The sequence below is a fragment of the Fistularia commersonii genome, chromosome 12, assembly GCF_037954325.1.
Source record: "Fistularia commersonii isolate RoL2024-O1a breed Wild chromosome 12, RoL_Fcom_v1.0, whole genome shotgun sequence".
In the NCBI taxonomy this organism is placed as follows: Eukaryota; Metazoa; Chordata; class Actinopteri; order Syngnathiformes; family Fistulariidae; genus Fistularia; species Fistularia commersonii.
This window is the reverse complement of record NC_141295.1, coordinates 12,603,385-12,629,667: the sequence shown is the minus strand read 5'-3', so window position 1 is coordinate 12,629,667 and position 26,283 is coordinate 12,603,385. Positions and strand designations below refer to the sequence as shown.

Here is a 26,283-nt window from a genome sequence, read left to right as displayed (position 1 = left end):
ATAAACACATTTTGTCCGCTTTCTCACTTGTGTGTGCAGTGTTTGTTTTTTTAAATCCCTTGCACAGAATGTACAGTTTCAATTGTTATTCAAGACCTAATTTTTTCTGTTTGCTTTTTTTTACGATTTCATTTTTACATATATTTGTACTATACGTATGATCACCTAATGGGAGTTCTGACTTTTGTTGAAAAGTAAAAATGTTGGTATTAAGAATTGTTTGACTATTTTGGTAAGACCTTTCTCACACTAAGACTTCCTGAGACCTAAACCTGGGAGCCGCTCACCATCATCATGAAGAGATTGCAATGGGTAAAAAAAAACAAAAAACAGATTGACAATGGCGATACTGAGCCTTCATTATCAATCCCTATTATCAAACCCTTCATTGTCAATTCACTTAAAATGTTTCTCCAGTCAGGTAATATTAGGATTAGCTTTAACAATTTTATGCTTCCCAGCCTTTGTCATTGATTGGCATCGCTCGGAATTGTGATCTGTTGTTCTTGAGTGGTGTCTTGATATTTCTTATTGTTTATTTGTTTTTGGGACCAGTTTATCTTGTCCACTGCAGAGGAGCATCTGGCGCAGGGTTTGATTATATATCGTTAAATCGTCAGCGCTGACACTCGTCACATCTTTAAAAGCGGCTGCGTAAACAAGGATTTACTGCTGACCTTGAATTCTAAGTAAGGAGGGATTTGGACTACGCACTGCATCCTGATTTAATTTACATTTTTGTTCAGTGTCCAAATTATTATTTTTTTTGAATCAGGGTTAAATGGTCTGAACCTATATGGTGCTTTCACACCCTCCATTTGTCTCGCCAACTTTCTGATTGGAGGGACAGGCGCTCTGCCAGCCGAGCCACAGCTGCACGGTCAGGGTGAGTTGCACAAACAACAAGCGGAGTTTGCAAATACGACCATTGGTATTTGATTGATCTAAATGGCAGGCAGCAGTTTTTCTTATAAGGCAAATGGAATTCACATAATCCGGGTCAACTCGAGTGAGCCGGTTGTTTAAATGGGAATAAATCACGCTAGATATTTATCTTTATCTGATTTAGAGGAAAAGATATTTCAAGCTTGACTCTCCCATCAGACAAATGACCATGAGACCATTTTAGCCTGCTCAAACAAACAATAAGCCAAGAGGAAGAGTCAGAAATCCAGACTTTGCAATAAACAGGCGATTGCACAGTAGTCCAGTGTGAGAAATGCGCAAATAAGCATTCGTCAATAAATTATATGTTGCTGATCCCGCATGAGCGACTCATGCTACACGCTGCACATGCTGCGCCTGAAGTGCTTTCCTGGATAGGTTTTGATGTAACACCTGCAAGGGCACAGGTGCTATTTAGGGAAATCCGGCGAGGAGAAAGTAAAATGTTTCTCCGAGCAGATAAGGGAGCGAGACAGAAATTGCTGTATTGTGAAATAAATCTGCTCTGTGCTTAACAGTTTTATATTCATCAAGTTTGCCATCTTCTGCTACAGTTTGTGACACTCCCTCTACGTGCAACCGTCATTGCCTCTTGGAGGTTCCTCTTAGAGAGGCTGATCGGCGTGGCGTATACTGCAGGAGGTCCAGCTTCAGCCCCCATGAGATTCAGCTGATCAGAAAGAGTGTGTGAGTTTTAGGACATCAGCGCCGTCACTTTGCACAACAGCAGAAAAGGAAATATAGTTGTTCCAGTTTAAGTTGTTGGGATTACAATATGTGACTACTGCTTCTCCTTTTCGTCTTTTCCCTTCAGGGATCGCCACAGTGAATCAACCTTCTCCACCCTCTTCTCTGAATCTTCCACCCTCACACCAACTAACTTCATATCCTCGGTCACTACATCCATAAATCTTCTTTGTTCTTCCTCTGGACCTCCTGCCTGGCAGCTCCATTTCCAGTTTCTGTCTACCTTCTATCCATCTTCTATCCCGCCTCTGTACACGACCCAACCCTCTCAAGATTTTCCTCAAACTGTACCCTGCTCTCAATACTTCTCCGTTACACCAAGACCACACCTCACAGCAAGCATACATGTCCTGCACCAGTCTAACATACTCCTCTGGGAGTACAGTATGGAACAGGCTTCTTTTAATAAGGCTATGTTTTCTGATGAGGCCGTGAAGTGAAGTTTTGCCAAGGGATCATTCTTTTCATAAATGGCGGACCCTGGACCAGTGTGCCAGTCAGTCATAGGCCTGCAAAGAGACATTCACCAATCACGCATCATATAGAGACATACATCCATTCACTTATCTGGGCGATTTAATGGCTGTTTTTGGAGTGTGGGAGGAAAAAACGAACAGACAGGCCCCCCGTGGGAATCAAACCTGTGACCTTCTCACCGTGACGCAACCTGATCTCACATTAGTCACTCCCAATTTTAATTTTCCAAGTGACAGATGCCAGATCGAGGAGGCGGGAGTACAGAAAAAAAAATTTGGAAAATGAGACCCGATGTGATGCTTGGAGATTTCAGGTTCCTTTAAATTCATATTTTTTTCTGCTCATCCAGACAGACATGATGTGCAGTCTTTCCAAAATGGCCTTGGCTCCGCGTACACCATTAGCATTTGCAGAGAGGGAGGATAGGCCGGTTTGATTGACATTATCAGAACCCGGCAAATAACCAGTGTGCGACAGGCTAACGGCTCGCCAGCAATATTTAGATGAAGCTTAAAATGCACCGGGTAATTCTAAAAGCATATTTCTGTGTTGTAACCTTCCAGGGGACACAACCATTAGAAAATGTGCGGCGGGGAGATTTCACATTTATGACGGGGTAATAGCACTTTGGTCAAGACAATGGCAACTCTAATTGGATATTTGAAAGGCCTTCTCATTAATATGCATTCCAGTTTAACACGGTCAGAGGGTGAGAGAGCACGGAGAACATCATGGAGTCGGCACAGAGAAGAAACTGGCTAGGAGACGCACCTCGGAAAACAAACCGTGACTGCGGTTAGCAAATATCAAAGTTGGTTCTGGGCTCTGAAATATAGACAAGAATAATACTGCAGGGCACCTTGTGTCCAGGACTAGACTATCAGGCTCTTGTTTCTTGATCCAAAATGAAAACTAAAAACCATGAAATTGCAAAATTTGAGAACATGAAAACAGTTTTCATCTCCCGACACGTCTCTCAGTCAATTTGTGTTTTGGTAATAGATAAATAAATCGGACAAACACCTAACTGCCTGAACATATTGGTGCAAAAATGATTTCATTAGCTCCTTTTAATTCTCTTTTTTTTTGAAGAATTGGCTTGAAGTTGTAGTCATCATAACATTCGTAAATGACAGCAGTCTTCTTCTCTTTTTTGCCCCCTTCAGGGGTCGCCACAGCCAATCATCTCCCTCCATCTCACCTCCCATCTAATTCACCTGCTTGGCAGCACCAACTTTAGCATCCTTCCACCCAGATCTCCACCATCCCTCCTCTGTCCATGTCCAAATCATCTCAGTCTTCCTTCAGTCTGGTCTTGTCCCTGATCCCATCCATCCTCCTCACTTCCAAAGAGAGCTTCGACATCTTAGCCTTGGCTTCCTCGACACCAGACCACACCAGACTGTTGACTCGAGGTGCTTAGAACCCTCCACCTTCTCCATCTCCACCTCCTTTCCTGGACATACTTCCACCTGTCTAGATGCTCCTCCACCTGCTCCCACTACAGTTGTAAATGACAGAATAGAATATGGTACCCCCGTTATAAGCCGGCTAAGCGTGTCAGCTTGTGCGGCAAATAGCACAATTCAGACGTTTTATCCATCTTATCTAAAAAAAAAAAAAAAGTGTGATTCAGTTGTAAATTCAAGGACTCTGTAAGGAAATACTGTCAAGCTCAATTGTAAAGTCAGCTGACAATTAGTTGATCCGGGACGGCTGATGAGATCCTACAGCCCGGTTATCCACTTCCTGGACCGTAAAAGTGTCAGCAGATTCCTGGCCTTGCACTGTTCTTCCAAATTTCATTAATTGCCTCGACTTCTAAAAAAAAAAAAAAAAAAGGTGTTCTTACTCAATCTCTGGAACCGGCAAGCGGTTCATTTATTAGTTAAGCCCATGTTTAGCAGCGTGTGGTTTGTGGACTACATTACAAATGGTGTATGACATTAAACAAAAAGCATTTTGCCCTAGCATTCATTTCTGATTGCCAATTTTAATATTGTTATTGAAATTCGACAGCCCAAATGACGATTCAATTAAATCTTTTTTCTTTTTTTAACCGCAGAGCAATTCTGGCTGTGCGATCTTCCTGAAAGTCCCTCTGCAGTGACAGTAATTCGACACGTTCGATCCTCCAGGCTATTTGAGCGTGAAACACATTTTCCTCCCCAATTCACCCCCTTTGAGCAGTTGTTGTTGTGAAGAGTTTGAGATTTATGTGCCTCTTCAGAAAAAAGCTGAAGTTCATTCAAATCCAGTTGTAGTTATTGATTCAGTTCCAGTTCATTTTACAAGTCATCTCCACATACCTTAATAAACAACAGTTCATGGTATTATATCTATAAAACTCACAAAAGAGCAGTCTGGGGCACTTCCTGTCACCAAAAAGACTCAGAATTGGACTCCAGACATGCTAGGTTTAACATGATACAATGGGGTTTTTGTGTATTCCTGTCAAAAATACACACAAATCTTCAAAAGGAGTTAAAAATCTAAGTGTCAAACTACAATTGCCATTGCGACGTGCACATGTTATTGTTGTTTTTAAATCTTAGCCAAGGTCTAGTGTGCAGAAATGTATTCATTGGTTTTACAAAAGCAGACTTTTATTTACTACTTTTATCAAAAATTGCATTCAGACCCAATCTCTTGTTTGGCTTGTCTGCTGCGCTTCCCGCTTGTTTATTTGCCTATTATGTTTCTCTGATTCAGTTTTAAAATGCAAGTTTAGCCGTAAATGTAGGAGCATATATAAAAAAAAAACTCTTCAGCAGAAAGCATCAGTTAGGTAAAGAGCTCTCTGGAAAATATTTGAAATATCAGAAATAATCTGGTTGCACAGCTGCGTCGCAAACCCTGTAAACTTTAGAGTGATGTCATTTTAATTTTGTTTTTCACTTCCTGTGTGTGAATACGTCCGAGTCCACCATAAGATTGATGCTAAGTGCAAAGATTCCTATTTCTACTGTGCGATAAAAGATGTAGCATCAAAACAGCTTATTGTCTACACTCCCTCTGAAGGCTTGTTCATGCTAGCAATAATGGAAAACCTGCCGTTCTGTTGCGCTTTACACAGGATAGTGTTCACCATTTCACACACAGCGATGGTGGCAGGGAGGCCACGCAAGGCAGGTACTTTCCTTTCACATGGTGTCAAAACATTACTCCCCACATGCTACATCTTGCCACAGGTGTCGAGCGAGGATGGTGCAGAGTTCAGAGTTCCCTTCCAAGTCTTCGGAAGTTCTCAGTCATCCGGGTCATGGAAAATTCTTGTTGTGGCAACTGGACTTGAATTTCTTCACTCGAAGACGTTTCCCCCCTCATCCGAGAGGCTTCACCCGTTCTCCGAACCGAAGAAGCTTCATCTTCAAGTAAAGAAACTCAAGTCCAGTTGCCACACCAAGAAGATTTTGTCAAGAAGTTCCCTTCCAAGTTCGGTTTCAGACAGGAAAATGTCTGATTTGTTTGAAGGTCCATTCAGATTCGCAAAGCCTCTGCAGAAAGTTCTGACAGATCTCCTTCTGTCCCTTTCTATGGTTGCACTTTAGCACACTGCACAGCACCTGAAGCAGTACTGCTCAGATTGCGGAGGCATCCGTGAGCTCCCCCAAAACCCCACAGAAATATATGCAACAGGAATGTATAGGAGGGGCAGAAAGCTGCGTCCGTTTGCGTATTTAACTTTGAGCACACAAGATGTTTTAGCCAGATCACTAATAAGATATTTAAAATTGAAAAAGTGGAAAAAAAAAAAAAAAAAAAAAAAAAAAAAAAGGCTCCTTAAAGCGGGCAACTGTCGGACACAACAATTGGAGTTTTGCAATTATTGGAAAAACAAAACAAAAAAACAGTCATCACTGACAGCCGTGCGTAGGAATGTGGAAAAATACAAATTGCACTCTTGATCTGGCTTTGTATGCTTGCTGCACAACACAATGACATATTTGACTCACACAATCTAAAAACTAATTTGTTTTTGTTTTTTTGTACTCTATGGTTGAGGGTATCCAGGAAGACTCAAGCACACACACTGATGACACTCCCTGAGCGACAAGTGCACTCCCCTGCATGCTGCTTCCAGCTCACCTAGCACCAGCAACATGTTGGAGATTGTCATGCAACATTTGTTCCCAACAAAGTGGCGGGGGGGGAAATTGAACTGCGGGGGGGAGAATGTGTGATGGACATTCACATCCAGTTTGGAAAAACTTTGAGGCGGAGAGCAGATTGGGTGTGTGTGTGTGTGTGTGTGTGTGTGTGTGTGCTGCAGATTCTGCAGGTAACTGTGTACCACTGAGGCCACAGATGCATTTATCAAACTTACAATGCTAGAATACATTAAATATGCATATCTGTCTTAAGGACACAAAATTGTCAGTTTTTTGAAAATGTAAAATATAATGGAATTCTAAAGAACGGTGGTAGAAACATCCAAGTTTCATGCAACAAAAACAACCTTTTCTTTTGAGCCATGTTAGGATCCAAGTGCAAGCAGTGTTTTCTTTAGGAACGAAAACAAATTGCACCCTGACAGTATTTTCTAGACCTGCAGAGACAGAAACTCAGGAGAAACTCGCTGATTCCCTTAATCAAGGAGCCACAAATAAGAAAGCCTGAGGTCTTGCAGCTAAAAAACAAACAATGAAGCGAAGAGCATGATGAGAGCAAAGGGGCTGTTATGGGTTCTTGTTAATGTAATCAAATGCAGTGTGATCAGCCTCCGCTGGGATTAACCCAATAGTTCCTTAGTGTCAGATTTGTTTGAATCTTTACATGAAAATCCAGTTAAAGGCCGCTTTTCTTTCCATTTTGTCCGTCCACTTCAGGAAAAATAACCTCCGGATATCTTGCAATTACTGAAACAAACAATTTTGTACTTCAATTGCTTTCTTCCCCTTTCCTTGTCTTATTTTCAAAGCCTCTCCGCCGCCTCACAACGGTTGAGGTGATGGTGAGTCACTGAGAAGAAGAAACGGGGAGCTGCATGACGCTGGATGGATCTGATAATCCAGGGATGACTTTATGTGCAGATAATTGCCAGGTCTCTCAGCCGGAGCTCCTTGTAAAACGTGACGAAGCCCTTCACAAATTAGTATTTTCTTTTTCATATCAAGTTAAAATCTGTGTCAACTACGGTATATTGTAAGATGTCATCCAGTGAAAATGCCATCTCATTACCATGCTGGGAACTCTGTAAGGGTCAAACTCTCAACATGCTCCCGAAAAGGACAACTTGGTGGACCTTAATTTGAAATATGACGTAATGAAGCTAGAGCCTGGATAAAAGAGATAAAAATCACCAAGAGTGGCTTTGGAGATAATTCAGCCTCCTCCCCCACATGGATGACAGCAAGCTGTGCACCAAGAATGAGCATGAACTCAATTCCTTGATTCAAAGCACCAGGAGGTCATTGGACTGGATAGGTGTGGACAGTCGATGTGCAGAAGAGGGAAGATCACAGCTGAACGATCTAAAATCTCAAGACAGCTACAACTCCTCGGGGATCCCACGGACAAATGGCAATCAAGAGGAGGCAGCATGGAGGCCAGCCACGGCCAATTACCTTCAGAGGGTGAAGCAGGTCCTGAAAAGTTAGCTGAATGGCAAGAACAATAGCCATAGGATAAATACCCGGACGTTTCCGGTGATCAGAAAACCAGCTGATGTAGTATCCTGGTCCCTGAGAGCCACCAAAATCAGGACAAGGAAGCTCCTTACATGGAGGGTTTCACCTGAAGTCCAGCATCTTGAGGCTGTGCAAAGTGAAAAACCGGAGTCTGTAGACGAGTGAGCATCAGAGCCTCTATCCAGAAGGAATCAGGGAGTCCATTAGGAAGATAGCCCCAAGTTATGACCTGCTAAGTGAGTGCTTCAGGAGCAAAAGTGAAATAAGGAGGAGCCGCAAGGGCTGTCATGAACAGGCGGGCATGTACCATGGATGGACTAGGAAGTACCATAGACAGCATGGAGAGGGGCCAGACCATACAAAGGGACCCACCAACTGGAAAAGGGCGAACTGAAAGACCGCCCAGAGGCATTGATTGTGGCTTCACAAGATCCTTGAACGCAAGGTCGATCGAGGTCAGGCTCGACCACACAAGACAAGACCCCAGGTACAGGTGCACAAAGACACCCCTGAAACAAAACAGCATAGAACAGTGGGTTGTAAGATGCTGGCAGGGAGGGCATTTATGGAGTGTCATAATCAGGGGGCTAGAATCGTACGCAGGAACATCTGTACTGTGCATGGGTTGGAGGTCCGAGGATCAAGGTGGAAGACACTTCCAAAGGTGGTCCAGAATGACCATGCCCAGATCCCATGGGACTTCCAGTCCCTGACGGACAACCAGACAGTGGTGGTGGCAAAGCAGCAGAAGACAGCCATATGAGTGGATGTAGATGTATCTCAAGTGACAGCAACATCTGGAATACGGGAAGCCGTGGAACAATCAGGGCCACGAGGAGTTGGAGAAGATGCGGGCGTGAATGTAAAAGCGGTCTCAGCAGTGATCGAGACGCCTGCAGTAGTAACCGCCAAGCTGGGGGAGCGGCGACAGCAGATTCTGAGAGGAACATCTGAGAACTCTGTTCCGAACCCTGAGAACAGCTGCCTGGTTTGGGACTACGGGAGGCAACCGCAGACTCCCAGGCCTTTGGTAGAGGACCCCAGATTGAAGGAGACACAGTGCTGCCCAGATATAGCTTGACTGGGGAATATAACTAAACCTGTGAGAACCCCCCCCCAACCAAAAAAAAAAGCTAAATTTCACTCTCTTTTTGAGCTTTCAGTGCTGTCAGCTGCATGGCGTGAGATTCTGGAGTCGATCTGGTGGCGATCCAATATCTCAAGAATTGGTGGACCTTACTCCATCCATGACAACGAGACCCCCCACACTGAGCCAGGATCCTCCAAAGGTTTGGAGTGGAGAGGAGGGAACGGCCTAGAGCGAACAACACAATCACGCCGGTTAACAACAAGTCCTGGTTGGGGAATGGGAAGCTATCCCACAGGAGAACACGCCGAACTTGTGTGGTTGCTTAGAAAAGTGAAAATAATAGTCAATATTAGTTGTTTTTTTTGGCAATCATTCAATCAAGCAAGCAACTCAAAACACATCTAGCAGGGTTGCTCATTCCACAGAAGCAGGATCCTCTAATGATTAACTCAGCTGTACGGGTCGAGACTAAGGCTAAAATTGAAAAATCAAATTTTCCCTGACACCCTCATTAAAATAAATTACAGCCATAGAAATTGTTTTTTTTCCCCCCTTGTACCAAATACACAATGTGCATTTTCAGGTGAACCATGGGTAGAAGTAGCACACAGCAGCGAAACAAAAGTCTCATGCATTAATTATTCAGCTGATAACATTTAGCCATTATATCTAATTATTTAAAATCATCTGTTAAAGGCACATGAAATGGTCCAAATCTCCTCACAGAATGGAATCACAGACAAATAACAGCCCTTGTCGCAGTGCGTTGTCTTCGTCAAGCACCGACCGGCCGAAAGACATTTGGGTTTTGAACACAGCAGAACTAATATTTAGCATTTATAGCGGAACACTTTCATCCGATGGTTCTCGGCAGCAGTCAGACGCAAACAAAATACGGCAGAACCAAATCGCGCCCAGGAAACACCAAAGTAGCAAAAAATTCACACCGACTGAACAGCATTTAAAACATATTCAGTAGTTTGGTAAGTAGCTTAGCGTCGTAAAGGTCAAACCTCTAATCTGTTTGGTTGGCTGGTCATGCCGGTGCATAAACACGTCGGTACGACCGGCTCTCTGCAGCTGGTTACTGAAGGCTTTATCAAAAACGTCGATTTGTTGCAATGGGTTGTTTTGCCAAAGAGCAGATGGATCGGCCGCTCGGTTCTCACACGCATCGCCCACCGCCGCGCTCATTTAACAAACGAGTTTTACTCCCGGCTGATCTTAATCCGACAAACATTAAGCAAGAGAAAGAAAAACAAAAACAAGACCGATGCAGGGAAGAGAAAAAAAAACGAACCAAAAAAGATCAGAGAGGTGGAACAACAAGGTAAATGCAAACTAGCGCGTCCATGCACGTGGTAAACTGTAGTTGCAGACGTCTTTTGCACATAAAGACACCGACACAAAATAATCTCCTGCAGGGAAGCACAGTCGGACTGTATGCAGTTTTAATGAGCTCGCTCCGCATCTCCTTCCTGTGCGAAGACAAAGAAACACCGGGCGCGCACGCCACCTTTTAATACTTTTCTGTTCATAAATACAGCAAAGCTAAGAGTAATCTGTCCACTATTAGCTCACACACACACACACACACACACAACTACTTATGTAACACCTCAGATATTCTTCTTTTTGCATTTCTTCTATCACAGTGCTCGCTCTGACGAGGAATTGAACACCATGTTCTCAAGTGCACTAAACACCTTCACAATTAGACCTGCAATTGCTTCCCCTTCCTCATACAAGAAGAGGCACACACGCACACGCACACGCACACGCACACACACACGCACACACACACGCACACACACACGCACACACACACGCACACACACACACTTTTTAATGACCTGCTAAGGTTTCCCGCTCTGCCATGGGATACCCAATCAACATGTCACTGATACAGGAGAAGTGTATACTTCTTGTATACTTTTAATATACACACGTATATGAATAGGAACAGCAGAAATAAAGATATATATGAAGAAAAAAAAAAACTTTGTGAAGACCTTGAAGTAATCGAACTATGCATTCAATCCATCATGGATGGACCGTGAACAGAGGGCCGCGCCAGGATGGGAGCAGTTATGGGTTTCCCTGCTTGCTCAGCAACACCTCCGACAGGGATTCAAACCAAGAACCTTCGGTTCCAGCACCAACAATTCGCGCTGCGCTGCCCTCTAAACATGCGCAAAGTTGAAAGATGGTAGAAATGTTTTTCAGGTTGTTCTAACAGTGGCGACATGTTATTTAAATTATGGCCATAAATATCCCCATCATTGTTACACACCATGGCTTTTTAATTTTTTATTTATTTTTTATCTTTAATGAGACCCTCACACATTCACCAATGCTGTGAAATGAAAACACTTCATAATTTACAGTAATTTCCAGACTATTGAATGCACCCGAATAACAGCCGCAGTGGCTAAAAATAAATAAATGTGTAACTATACAGACGGCACTTGTCCATAAGCCGCAGGTGTTCAAGTTGTAACAAGAGATATTTACACAGAACCTTTAAGTACATACATACCGGTTACATCCACAAATACGAATTGAAAATGTTTTTTTCTCTCCCCGGACAGTACCGATGAAAACACGGCTGATGAAAAAGATTAATAATAAATAACAGACATCTATCCATCCATTTTCTATCCCTGCGTTGCCCTGCTCCAGCCCATCACTATCTTTGTCTTCCTTCAGTGTCGGAATTGAACAGCCTCAGAATTTCACGTTAGTATCATCGGTCCAATGAGACGAGGCTAAATGACTTGGCGGCATGAAGCTCGTTAGCCAAAAAAAAAAAAAAATCCATAAATTAGCCGCATCATTGTTTAAGCTGCAGTGTTCAAAGCGTGTGAAAAAAGTAGCAGTTTATAGGCCAGAAATTACGATATACTTTATTAATCCCTCGTGGGAAAATTCGTTCTCTGCATTTATGGACCCGTCATGGATGAACCATGAGCAGTTGGATGCCGTCTAGCGGCGCCAGGGGAGCAGTTGGCAGTTGAGTGTCTTTCTCAACAACACCTCGACACATTAGGAGGAGCTGGAAGTCGAACCAGGAATGTTCAGTTCCAAGGACGATCGCTCTACCTCCTGCGCCAAAACGCCCCGGTCAAAATATCCCAAAACCCAGAGTTTGTGTATCAAAATCAACCTCCTTCGCTTCGATGGCAACCGATGTTTTCCATGAAGTCAACAGAATTGTTTTCACTTTGCTTCTAACTTTGAATAACCCAAGCCCGGTTGAAGGGAATTAAAAACAGCCACATATTACACAAAGAAAGCCTTGCTATTATGGGATGCCCCACGCCACGATGAGTCAAATCAGGAGCATCCAAGCTTCGTACGGGTACGTGAAAAGTGATTGCCGTGTTGAAATAATCCAAAAAAAAACATGTTTCTATCACAAATAAATAGAAAATCCCTCAAACATGCCAGTGTCTGGGAATCGAGCGAATACTGAATACATGCTAAACCAGTTTCTGCACCTTGTAAATCAATCGATAAAGAAGCGTGTTTTTCCTTGGAATCACTGTTTTTTGGGAGGAGCTCTGTGGTACTTCCACCTCTGTCATTGTTCTCTGGTCAATAAAGAATTTGCACTAAAGGTTTACGCAACATTTGCCATCACTGGCCTTTTCCGGCTAGTGTCACATTCCGATTCTCTCCCATTGTGCGCCTCTCAAATCCTGGGAGTGCAAACTTTTATAGACAATAAACTAGACTGGACTAAAAACACAGATGGCATATACACGAAAGGTCAGAGCCGCCTGTTTTTTTCTCAGGAGACTCAGGTCTTTCAACGTCTGCAGAGCCACGCTGCAGAGGTTTTAATCACACGGGGGTGTCCAGCGTCATCCTGTACGCTGCAGTGTGCCGGGGCTGTAGGCTGAAGGCAGCCGACGCTAACGGACTTAATAAACTCATCGGGAAAGAGGAGGATGCTGAAGAAGCTCCTCGCTATCAGGGACAACGCCGTGCATCCCTTGCATCTTGGACTGAGGTCCTACCAGAGCATCTTCAGCCACCACAGAATGCGACAGAAGGTCTTTCCTACCTGCAGCCATCAAACTTTATAACTCCTCCCCTTTCTGCAGGAAGGAAACCTGACTGCAATAAAATCAATATCATGTTTCAAGTGAATGGATGTAATGTTGGAGCCTTCCGGCAAAAGAATTTCCTCCTGGATAAATAAAGTTCTATTCTATTTCTATTGACAGGGCGGCGCAAAAACAGACAGTGTTGCGCAGTTGTAGAGAAGAAACTGAAATGTTAAAAATAGCAAACACACACACTCACACATACACACACACACACACGGGCGCACATGCAATCTTGCAAAGCAAAGTGGGTACCTTCTGTGCGGATGGTGAACGGGGAGTCGCCCAGTCTCTTGGCTGAAAACTGGCCCCCCAGAGAGGTCATTAGAAAGCACAGGCTGAAGAAGCCGATCCCCACGACGAATATCCTGCAACACAGCGAACGGAGAGCGAAGGACGGATCAAAGGGCAGTCGAGCAACATGGACACATTCATGGGGAAAACGGGAATGGCGTTTTTTTTTTTTTATGAAAATTAGAGGATTTTTTTGTTGAAAAAGGAAGAAGTGGAAAGGGTACAGGATTGCGGGAGGTCAGGTTTGTTGCAGAAATCATGAACATGACAGAAAAGCGATTGTCAGGAAATCATTCCCAAAGCCCTAAACTCAGAAAGAGTTTCCAGAAGCTTGAATAAACAAATGCACTCATGTCACCGCGGAAGCCAAAGAAGGATGCAGCTGGAGAAATACACCGCTCCAAAAAAATAAAAGGGAACACTAAAATAACACATCCAGCATGAATGAAAATAATCTTTTGTTCTTTACATTGCTAAATGTGCTGACAACAAAATCACACAAAAACGATCAATGGAAATCACTTTTTTTCACCCATGGAGGTCTGGATTTGGAGTCACACTCAAAATTAAAGTGGAAAAACACTCTACAGGCTGATCAAACTGTGATGTAATGTCCTTAAAACAAGTCAAAATGTATCAGTGCTGCTCCCTAAGCGGACAGTTTGATTTCACAGAAGTGAGATTGTGTTGTTTAAGTGTTCCCTTTATATATTTGAGCAGTACATATTCATCCAGTCATTTCTGAGACATTTCTTCTGTGCTCAGGACAGCCCATCCCAGCTGACTGATCGCCTCTCCATATAGAGCCATCCAGGTCCTGCTTCATTCTCGTCAAAATCCTCTTCTCGTAGCAACTAGACTTAGGTTTTTTTCCCCACCAAGACGCTACACCTCTCATGAGAGGCTTCTTAAATAAAACACCGCAAAAAAATTGAGAAGAAGCCTTTCGGATAAGAGGTGGAATGTCTTGGAGCGAAAAAAACCAAAAACAAACAAAAAAAAAAAACGCAAGTTGCTACGAGAAGAGGATTTTTGACAAGCAATTAAGGGTCTCGGATGAACCCCCTGCATGGTTTGGGACTATGGGAGGAATTCGGAGAACGCAAACTCTACTCATTCCTGCCAGAATCTGGCCTGGGACCTTCTTTGCTAAACATCGTGCCGCCACATTACGGGTGCAACAGCAGAGGCGGGATAGTTATTATGGGATGGTGAAGAAAAGACAAGAGGAGGGCAGAGGGGAACCAGAAAACAAGACATTTTACTGCGATTTGGGACAATTGGGACACACACACACACACACACACTTCCAGAATAGATCTCGCCGGCACTTGCTGCCGACATAACCCCCAAAACACATTTATCTTTATTTTAAACTTTAAATAAGCACAAAATGCAAAATTTCTGACTGGCAGTCAGTGGTTTCCCCCGACCTCTGATAGCCTTCTTGTGTAAATACTCAAGTTTTGAGAGATTTATTTTCTGATATGGAATACATTTCCTCATTTTACACCAAACAAATGCACTGCGTATTCAGCACAAACCCAAGTTATGGCATAATTCTAAATAAATACATTCATCTTAAACTATCGCCTCAAATATTTTGGTGACAATACTTTTGGGCAAAAAGCTCAAATACTAAATTTGACCTGACAGAGTTTCAAATCCATCGGATGATAAATCCCCCTCGGCGTCGGTGAAATGTTGAGGTTCACTTTAGGAGTCTTTGCGTATGTTTAGAAAGATATGAATGAGTCAGCGGACCCCTGCAGTATGAACAGACATCGGTAGATTGCTCAGACTTTCCCCATCACACCTAAAGAGTGAACGCAACTGCGTCATTTCTCAATGATTTAAAGAACATTTTGAACTAATACAGTGCAAATGAGGAGCGATCAGAAATCATTATTATTATAATTAAATGCTAACTCTGCATGGGGTAGAATTTAATCACCTGTCAATTTCATCGTTTTTTTTTTTTTTGTTTTGTTTTGGCGTCTTTTTCCGGCAACAGGAGCTGTGAAAACATCCTGGTCTCACAAAGTCGCGAAGAATAACTCCTGAATCTGAACGAGCTTTCAAAGAACAGGATCCGGTTAAAAATGGCACTCGGGGAAAATTTGACTTGCTGATCTGATCGGACCCGAAGCGTTCCGGACGATGCCGAATAAACCGTTAAGAATCCCAGGCTCCCAGGCCAACTTTATATTCCGAGACATGAGGCGGTCTAGTCCCAAGTTGCAAAGCCTCAAGGACAAAAACAATCCTGTCACCACCCGCTCCGGGGCTCAAACTCAAAGACGACGATGGCTGTCGGGCAAACGAGAAGTGTTCGGCGTGTCGATCGGTGTCCCGGGGCGAACGCGGCTTCTGGAAAACTTTAAAACCGTCAGACCGTGAGGCTGGCGTCAAAGTCGCCGATGTAAATTTTTCCCCGACTCCCGTCTTCCTCTAAATTAAACGCCACGTTCTGGAATTATTCAGAATTCCTCGCTCGCTTGGATTACGCATTTAATCTAGTATCGAGCGGTCAGTGAGCCCGAGAGCTAAAAAGCTGGAAATTTTAAAACCCAATCTTCCGACAACTGATTGTAATTTAACTCTTAAATGCATCGCATTATCATATTTAACTGCGGAAACAAATGGGTCAGTTAGACAAAGTAAATCTAATTTTTCAGCTAATCTGCCGACCCCGCCCCGCTCAAATTACCTAATTGCCTCCTTTTGATCCGAGGATTAATAATCTTGCACGCGGAGCGAATAGAAAATGGACCACTTGAGAAGCGCGGGGATTAATAGAGAGAGGAAAGGAGGCAGGAAATGCCAGTGCGCCGGCGTGGGCCGATCCCATACCGTCCTGGGGCGATCGTTTCCCCGCTTATTATTTCGTCGTTTTTCCAAAGTGGCGTTCGGCGGGTGATACGAGGGGATTACTTCTCGGTCTTGCCTGACAAGTCTTTAATTAACAGGCTTAAAGTAAATGCTCCGCTCCCCTCTAATTGGATCAAAAGGAGAGATCCGCTATCGGCTAATTGGCTCCCTCACACATATGGATGAGATCGGGTTCCGATCCGGCCGAGCTTTGCGTCGGGGTTCGCCGCAGGTGTGCGTTTTTTTGGGGGTTTTCAAAGAAACTTCTTCATCGCACTTTCTCTCCAAGCGAGGCTTTGGAGATTCAGAGATTCTTGCACAACAAAAGTTACAGATCTTAATTTTCTACCCGGGTCAAAACTATCGCGTGTGTGGAGCTGCCTCTCGAGGAAATCCACACGCCGCCGTGATTTGGTCTCAAAGTCAAGCATAGAAGTCATTAAACGAATGCGAGGGCACGTCGATCGGGCGCAAAAGCTGCCGTCGACAGAAGGTGCCTCCACCTGACGGAGGGTTTCCAGTCAGCAGCCCTGCACCGCGGATGTTTCCGGGCCCGCGCCTTAGCCGACTCATTGTTTCAGCTCTCCTGGACGCCCCCTTTCCTTCTTGCGATTATTACTCAGCTCCGGCCAGGACAGATGAATACACCACAGCAGCCAATACACAACCATCTCTTTCCTTACCTACTCTAGAACTTCACTCCTTTATTTGATTTTTTTGCCCACTGGCACAGCGGTTACTGCTTCCGCCTCACACCGAGAAGGTCCCCGGTTTGATTCCCGACAGGGGGAGACTTTCAGCTTGGAGTAGTTTGGGTTTAAACTGTCAAGTTTGAATAAAAAAATGTGGCAGCTTCATTGGAGGCTCGAAATCACCCAGGGTGATTGGTTGCATGTCTAGATGACGGGTTTTACCCCGGAGCGGTCACAGCACTAAACTCGACAAAACCCTGAACACTTGAACCTCGCTTACAGCACAATAAACACTTTTTTTTTCTACTTTTTTATTTCTTTATCTAATTATTCTTCTCGATGTTATTCTATTGTTTGTCCTTTTTTTCCCTGTCTTATATTGCTAACCCAGAGATGCTGCCATCATTGCATAGTTACGCTGTGTCCTGCTTTTTGCGTTTTTTTGCCACACAGTAGAGCGCAATAAACCCTTTTTTTCCACACTTTTCACTTTTTTGTTTCTACATATTTATCTATTATTCTTCTAGATGTTATTTGTATTTTTGGTCTTATATTTTCATATCGGTAGCCAAGAGACGCCGCCATTGTTGTATTGTGTTGAGTCCCCCTTTTTTAATGTTATTTGTGTCTGTTTCAGATTCCACTGAACCTGCGAACTGCTATCTTGAAATTCCATTGCACTCATGACAACAAAAAGTCTTGAATCCTTGAGTGAAGGCTTGTATGGCTCTATTTGCAGTGTGTGTGTGAGAGCATGAACAGTTGGATGTCTCTGTATGAAGCATGATTGAGAGGGTGAATGGTGGCACATCTCTACACGTGGCCTTGTGATTCGCCCTGGATGAGCCCCGCCTCTCGCCAAACGCCAGCCGGGATAGGCGGTGCAGAAAATGAGTGAATAACACCCCCCCCCATTAATTCCTCAGCTCCTCCCAACTTTCCCCCCTCACATACAATCCTGAAACACACAATTTTCATTTCCCTGCATCGAAAACATGCAATGTTCTACAACTTCACCCTTTTTTTTTTTGCATTTCCTAATTTTTGAGGTGACCGCGGCACCCCCTCATCCCACTCTGCATCTACAAACACAAATAAGGCTCGGATTTGGCTTACAAAACCAAGTTATTGCTCGACCCGAGGCCCTAATCTCAACGTCGCGCGGATCTAATCCGCGTCTAATTAATCTCACAGGGCGACAGCCTGCTTCTACTTTTCCCTGCCAATTCACTCATTCACTTCCTCCTCCTCTTCTTCTTCTTCTTCTTTCTCCTCCCATCAATCACACCTGGCTGGATCCATCAGGACAATTGCATTCAGGTGTGCTCCAGCAGGGGCGCACATTCAGACCCCCCATACCCCCCAAAAAAAAAAAAAAAAATAGACTTTGAGGGTGGGAAAATGCGTGCAGCAGTGATTTTTGAAATAAATTAAAAAAAAAAAAAAAAAGTGACAATAAATAAATAAATTAAAAAAAAACACATAAATGAAGGTGGGTGAATGGGGATGAAGTGCGTCTTACCTGAACGGTTTGAACGTCACTAGGCATCTTCTGACCATAATTTTACCGCCGTTGTTGCTGTTAATCATTTTCCGAAACGGGCGACCCCTGGCTCTGCCGCTAACCCCCCGACCTGGCCGGACATCTTCGAAGCCCCGCGTCCCGCCCGGCGGCGTCCGAACCGCGGCCGACCGAACCCAAGTTTCCGGTCCCCGGTGCGACGGGGGGGCATTCAGGGGGATTGTCCTGCGGAGAGAGGCGCTTCCATGTGAGGTGGAAACCCGCGGCTGGTTGTTTCCCACAAAAAATAAAATAAAATTTAAAAGAATATCGGAGTATCCTCGATATTTTATTTTCTATTTTTATTTTTAATTTTTTTTTTTTATTTCTCCGTTGTGAGTACCGGCTTCAATTGGCGCCTCCGGTTCCCGGTGTGCCGGCGCGAATGTGGTAACTCATACCCTCGCCGATATTCCCTCCCTTATAACGATCAAGGCGGCGATTCAAAACACGCAGCATCTGGTTGAAACTTTTCAAAATAAAACAATTTGCATTATAAAGACGAAACTTCAAAGTAGCAAATATTTATCAAGTCATTTTTCTTTTTTATTGTTTCTATTTAAAGATTGTACAGTATTAAATCTGTATTTTGCATATATGTATATGCCTGTGCGCTGTCCTTCAGTGTCAAGTAAGACGCCTAAAAATGTCCCATAACAGTAAAACTCTTTTTCAATATCCATCCATAAATGCATGAATAGATGAAGTTTCAGATGAGTTCATTCTTTATTATCCTGAACTCACTGTCAATCTGGTATGTTGGTCGATCACATCTATAGCACAATTCACATTCATCCATACACCTGTGCAATTGACCTGTAGAATGGGCTGTTATTTGGAGGAACCCATGGAGAGCCTGCATTCAAGGCCAAGAACCGGGGAAGGAATCGAACTGACCATTGAGCCACCGTGCCCATCATAAAAATTCCATAAGCTTTTATTTTGTTAAATACAGTTTCTGTTTCCGGTTTGTTGTTACTACCGGTAACTTGACAGCAGTCCAGCGGCAAAATGATGGAGTGCTCCTGACGGTCTGAAGCCTCTGCAGCGGCAGCTTCTCTCTCCCCCTCCAAATCCCCCCCCCCCCCCCCCCCCCCGGGTGGCACCTGACTACTTTAGGGCTGCTTGTTTTCTTTCTTCTTCGCTGAAAATAGTCTAACTCGAAAGTCAACGGCAGGGCAGTTTGGTTTTTGTTCAATGAAAACTGTAAAACACAGTTAAATGTATTGTCACCCCACGATTCTTTACAGCACTCTTATGATTGTAACTATTTCTGTACAGACTCATTCATACGTCTGTGAAAAAAACTAAAAAAAAAAGAGGGGAAATCCTATATATAACAACTGAACTGAAGTTCACGATTTCAGTACCACGGACAGCGCCGGAGACTGCGATCAGGGCGCACCAGCGACATCGAGCGGCCATAAATATCATTGTAGTAGGAATACAACTGGTTAGAACAGCACTGGAATTAAGTACCCTCTACAATCCAATGACAGGGAATTTACTTGAAATAAAAGGGTGCTGGAGAGATTGATGGTACAATGGATCTACATTTAATGCAGCACTTCTTGTGTTCCCTATAAATGTGATATTCTCAGTTATAAATTGGAACATTACTACAACAAGTGGTGACAATGTTTTGTTGCTGGTACATTGTTGCAGGAGGAAGGGAGTCAGAACAGAGAGGATGCCAGACAGAAGATGACAGCATAAAAATCAAAAAAGCCTCATGCATTGCTCGCTCTGGTTTGTGTGTGTGTGTGTGTGCATGTGTGTGTGTGTCTGTGTGTGTGTGTGTGTTTGACTGACAACCGCCCACGCAAGCTGTCCCTCCCCGCGGACTGTGAGAACACTTCTGCGCCATCAGCGGGAATCCACCGGGCAAACATTGGATTTTTTTTTTGACGCTTTATCCTTTGTGTGTGGTTATGTGTTTGTTCATGCACAGGTTGCGTTTTGCCCCCTGAAAAATGCACAATCACACACACTCACACACACACACACACAACAGCGGTGCTTCTGAATGCACCATCGTAGAAACCACCGAAGCCTAAAAAGCATTTTGTCAGAAGTGTAGAATTCCCAATGGCGCAGGGCTTCACCTCACTTCAGATTAGCATGAGGCAAATACAGATATTATCCCCGGTTCACTTTTAAGAAATCATTTTATAAAATATTCCTCCATTTGCAGAATTATACATGCATTTGTAAAACTGTAAGGGATGCCCACTGCAGCAGTGAATGGTAATACTCCACTCAAATCAACAGAGGTACCAAGTCCATGTGTGACAAGCGGTGTAACTCTTATGAAATGCAGCCATTTCTTTTTTTTTTCCGTGCTCCCTCCTTCTCTCCTTCCTCCCCTCCCTCCTTTCACTCCCCCAGTTAACTCCCTTCTGCAGCTGTTGTCAATATGGTCTGACAACATCTAGCCCCGGGGCTGAGCAAAAACCAGCATTTGCAAAGCAGATGCAGAAAACCAGGCAATCTGTAATAGTAAACAACAGAAATTATTTATTATTTACTACTCTCCCTGCACGTTTGGTGTTTTTTTTTATTTCTTATGTTTTTATAAATCCAAATCTGGATCCAAATCTGTCTCCGACACAAATATGTGAAGATGCCCATCTTACTAGACGAACCGATTTTAGATAAATTGCCAACGAGAGGTAAAGAAGGGACAGAGATCCAACACTGAGTCTGTATGTTGATCCACATGAGACAAGACGATAAGACCTGTTTGCATATTTCAATTATTTTCAAGCCTCACGATCGTCTGTTTCGTATTTTTCTCACTTTGTGTCCACGAGAAGTATCAAGTTTTAAAAATTTGAACATACCGCCACTATTGAATACATCTGGACCTATCGTAAGTTCGATATATCTGATTGCGCCGCTTTTCTTTTTTCCCAGGTACAACACTTTCCATGCCATAAAAGTGCGGTAGCGTCGATAAACACCTCATTCCCACTTTAATTTATATCGTAATCAAGATATAACTTGTTCCCACAAGCGAACAAGTTATATCTGGAAGCTGCTGATGGATCAGCGTGGGAACGCGTCATGTCTCGTAGCTTCTGAACACTCAGAGACCCCAGTTTCAAATGAGGTCAAGCTCGTGTCCACGAGATAATTAAGTTGTGCGAACAAGGTTTTTTTACCGCATTTATTCCGTATAAGCGGGACAGGAAATTAATGATTTGCCGAGGGTTAGCCCGCGCTGGGTTTGACGTTCGCTCGCAGCTCGACTGGATCGGACGTGCCGGAGCTGCCGGGGTGCTGATAACCGCCGCCGATGATGCTGTTCAGATTCGCCGCGGTTCAGGAATCTCTTTTATAAATGTCAGGGTGGAGCACGGCGGGTTATCCGCAGCCAATTTGATCCGACATTTATGAACGATCGAAACAAATTAGGGGGAATGTGAAAAAACATAAATACGGGAATGACATAATGACAAATGTAATTTTCAGTTAAAAAGGATGGAGCGGTTAGTCTGGGTTTTGCTGCTAAAACACCCGCAGCTCAGGCGACCTTATCCAAATATAGACTTTACAAAAACTAATCTGTTGAAAAAAAGTACGAAGTTCTCCGGATCAGATTGGAGTCATCTTCCCCGGACAGGCGCTGATTTCAAAACCGATCCCTCTTCACCCCGGAAGGATGTTCACAGAGGTTTTCTACAGGGATCAAGCGGATGATGGTGTTTGGTGAGCCGACGGAGATCCTTCTAACGGAGGGAGTTCGCGGGATCATTTTTTATTTTCTCGCAGAGTGGAGCAGGAGAGACATCAAACTCTAAACTCCTCAGATAGAGCTCATGTCAGTGAAACAAGTGTTTGGACAGATATGCATCTACACACCGAGGTGTGATGAATGTTCTTCCTCTTCTCTGTAACCCTGCTCGGCATGGCCGATGCTGACTGCGTACGGATTGATGGGGATGGGGACTAAAAAAAAAAAAACACAACTGTGATTTGTGATTGTAAGTTCAAAGAAATTTCGCTGCTACCGCCGCTTCCGTGCAAAGAATGCAGATTCGGTCAGTCAGGGTGGAACCACTCACCCTCTCGCTGAGGTTCAGGCTGGTGAGGCACTGATTGATGTGCCTCATCACTCGGCACAAGAAACTAGTAACACACATGCAGTTGTTGACAAAAAACACTGTACATTGGAAAAGCAATTCATATCACAAAAGCGTTTAATCATTTTAATAGCGACATACAGGGAGACAGCAATTCGGTCTTAGTGCAGAGCATGCTAGTAGACAGCTATCATTGCGCAATCTATATTGCTGTTCAGCAGTGCCTCAATGCATGTCTCTTCTTAGTATTTGAACGGTAAATGTGACAAAAATGTGCGATTTTAAATAAAAACTAAAACAGGTGAGGTTAAATGAAAAATACCTTTATAGTGCAAATCACTAATAAATATAACCATTTCATTGTTTTTTTCATTTCACATTTTTTCATTCCAAGATTGGCAAGTGAGGCACAGCCTCTCCTGCCTCCCCTGACTGCATCTCACTGCATTGAGCATAACATAGACAACCATTCCCTCTTGCATGCATAGATCACATAGAGTGATACAACCATTTACCGTCACGTGTCATACGGACATACAACCATTCACTCTCTCTTTGACATTTCTGGGAAATTTAGGATCTCCACCGAACCTGCTGCATGGCTTTGGACCATAGGAGGAAATCCACGCAAGTGTTTATTGTCATATGTATAGTCTGGAAACATGTTCCCTTCTACAGTGAAAGCGCTAACCAATGAACATTGCTTCATTAATGGTAAGGTGCTAAGCAAAGGTGCAAAGCCAGGGCAGCGTGGCTTGATTCCCGCGTGTCTCCTAGCCGATTGAAGTGTTGCTGAGCAAGACACTGAACTCCTAACTGCTTTCCTGGCGCTGCTCCTCTGCTGCCTTCTGGTCTGGTTAATCTATGATGGGTTCAGTGCAGCGGACAAATTTCATGTTGATGTTGTTCTCTATGTTTAATTGAATGTGATGATGATGTTATTTCTTTTCTTCTAAAGCTAACCTCTGGATTTGGCCTTCTTGGTCACAAATGTCCATATTCTTTTTCCCCCCAATCATTTGTTTGTGACAATTACCCTCCCCTTGACGCAGATCTAATCTACCGTGAGACAAAGTATTCATCATACGATAAGATGAGATGAGATGAGATAAGATGAGATGATACTTTGTTGATCCCCATTAGGAAATACTTCTGTCACAGTAGCGCAACAATGATAATATCAATAAATATATGTATGAATATAAAAAAAAGAGAAAATTAAAAAAGATAGCAAAAGACATCCACAAAAAATAGACACCAAAATGAACAACAAGTAGAAAAATGGACAACAGAATGAAAAACCAACAGCAAGGGTACGAATAGATGACCAAAAGGACAACAAGAAGGACAAAAATATAAAATACATAAACAGGATTTATTCATGTTCACCCATAGACGTTCCGCATATTTCGAGTTCCCCCGGCGTTGCCCCGCATCGGGCCCCTGCGCGCAAGGCTGATTGAGATAGTTGTGTCAAGACGGCCCGATGTGTCGCGCGGAACAAGTAAGATAATCATCCGTCCACCTTTGAACTGAAACTGAAAAATCGAACATAGGCGTTAATCGCGTCCCATTAATCATCTCCTCAGACTGTAGCGACCCGTTTGCTTCATTGGTTTTCAATCCAACTTTTATGCCAATTACAAAAGCCCGCCTCTCATTGGGTGGAAAGATCACGTCGGACGAAAAGAGAAAAAAAAACAGTTTGTATGAATGGAACGAAGGCAGGAATCAATGGGGAAAGCGGAGAATGAACACGAGAAGAGAACATAACGATAAGGGGGATCGATTCATCTGTGATGAATTAGGGAAATGAGTCGGGATAGCGATTTGTCCAGGTTCTACCCGGATTGATTGGGGGGCGTTCGGGGGCTGTATGTAATTGCGGTGCTGACTGGCAGCGGAAGTTGACACAAGTAACACCATTTGCATTTTCATTACAATCCAGACTGACTTCTTTCGCCTGTAGGTATGACATGTTCAGACACCCACACACACACACACGCACACACACACTTGCTGACTATCCCTCACCGTATGACTGACAGGTACACCGAATCTCTGTGTGAGACTGCAATGCCGACGGAGACAACTTTCTCAAAATGAACCAGAACGAACCCTATACAATAACTCACTCTAATCAGTCTAATTCACTTTGCCACTTTGCTCATTATTTATTCCTGTATATCAGTATTTTTTTTTTTAGATTACACTTCATACTTTTACACCTCAGTGTTTATTTATTTTATTTATTTTTTTATGTGTCTTTTTAGCTTGTCTTGTCCTTGTATGTCTTGCTGCTGCTGCGAAACCATTTCCCAAGCATGGGGTTGTTAAAGTTCATCTCATCTTATCTCATCATGTGAGGTGAGGTGAAGATCAGACCCACCTAGCTTGATGTCATATGCAGAATATGTGTGATATTCAGTCATTCGTTCATTTTCTAAGCCGCTTATTCTGCACTGAGGAGCCTATCCCAGGTGTTATTGGGCGAGAGACATGCAACCATTCACCCTCTCATTCACATTTCATCTTGCAACATATAGCCATTCACTCTTTCATTTATGCTTCATATACCATCATTTGTAGACTATAAGCTGCTGCTTTTTCCCACGCTTTGAACACTGCAGCTTAAACAGTGATGCTGCTAATTCATTTATGGATTTTTTTAAGGGCGAATGACCTTCATGCTGCCAAAACATTTAGCCTCGTCACATCAGACCAATTAAATACCCAAACACATCACAAAAGAGGGACCGAGAAAGTGTGTGACAATGTCATTCTGAGACCGTTCAATTCGGAAACTGAAGAAGACGATTTTGATGGTTTCATTGCGCAGGGGGAAAAAAGGGATGGACTTTTCCTTATTTATTATTTATTTATGATTAATCTTTTTCATCATTCGTTTTACAGGCACTGTGTGGAGAAAGGCATTTCCAGTACGTATTTGTGGATGTTACCGGTATGTATTTAATTAAAAGTAAAAAAAAAAAATGTTTCTGTGTAACTTCTTCCCATGTAAATATCTCATGTTACAACGTCGACACCTACAGCTTATAGACAAGTGCGGCCTATATATGTACACATACAATTATTTGGTTATTTTGAGTCGGTGCGGCTTGTATTCAGGTGCGCTGAATAGTCTGGGAATTACAGTGGATACACTCAATCATTCACCCTCTCATTCACAGTCAAGACAGAAAAACATGCGCTTCCCTCATTAACACGACCAGGGAATTCACTCCCCCTGACCGACTGCATGCAGTCATATAAACACAACCGTTCATTCACCCTCTCATTCGCACGTCATCTCAAACAAGCATGCATTCACTTATTCACATTGCCTGAGCAATGTAGGGTTTCAAACTGACTTCCTGCTTGTTTTTGGACAGAAGGGGGAATTTGAAGGAAGCCGACGCTGATACCGGGGGAATATGGAGACTAGACACAACAGCAGGGACCTTCCACTCCCACTGCATCCCCATGCCGCCTGTATGTGTGATATTTTTTATAATAACATTTTTTTGCAATATTGTCATATTTGAATTTTCCCCATCGGGAGGATTAATAAAGAATAATCTTGTCTGATCTTATCTGAAACCCATGAATCTGTCAAGAACAGACAGACTTGGATTAAAACGATGACTCGGTGAAAACATTTGGCTGATAAAAAAAGAGAGAGAGCATCATTACAAAATAACAATCGCTAACTCGTGAACGGTGCAAGAGGTGAAGCCAGAAGCAGCTGAGGTGCAAAGCAGTAACAGCTCCAAAAAAAA

General features: G+C 43.4%; 1 protein-coding gene across 1 annotated transcript in view; it reads right to left on the bottom strand.

The window, feature by feature from the left end:
* Positions 1-18,811, bottom strand: part of LOC147228864 (alpha-1,6-mannosylglycoprotein 6-beta-N-acetylglucosaminyltransferase B-like) — a 100,603-nt gene extending 81,792 nt beyond the window's left edge. Inside the window, exons 1-2 of the mRNA XM_086157167.1 lie at positions 18,381-18,811; positions 13,257-13,369 (exon numbers count right to left, since the gene is read on the bottom strand). Coding sequence (XP_086013293.1) covers positions 13,257-13,369; positions 18,381-18,448 — 181 coding nt within the window. The 5' untranslated portion in view covers positions 18,449-18,811. The remainder of the gene's footprint in view (positions 1-13,256; positions 13,370-18,380) is intronic.
* Positions 18,812-26,283: the final 7,472 nt, after the last annotated feature.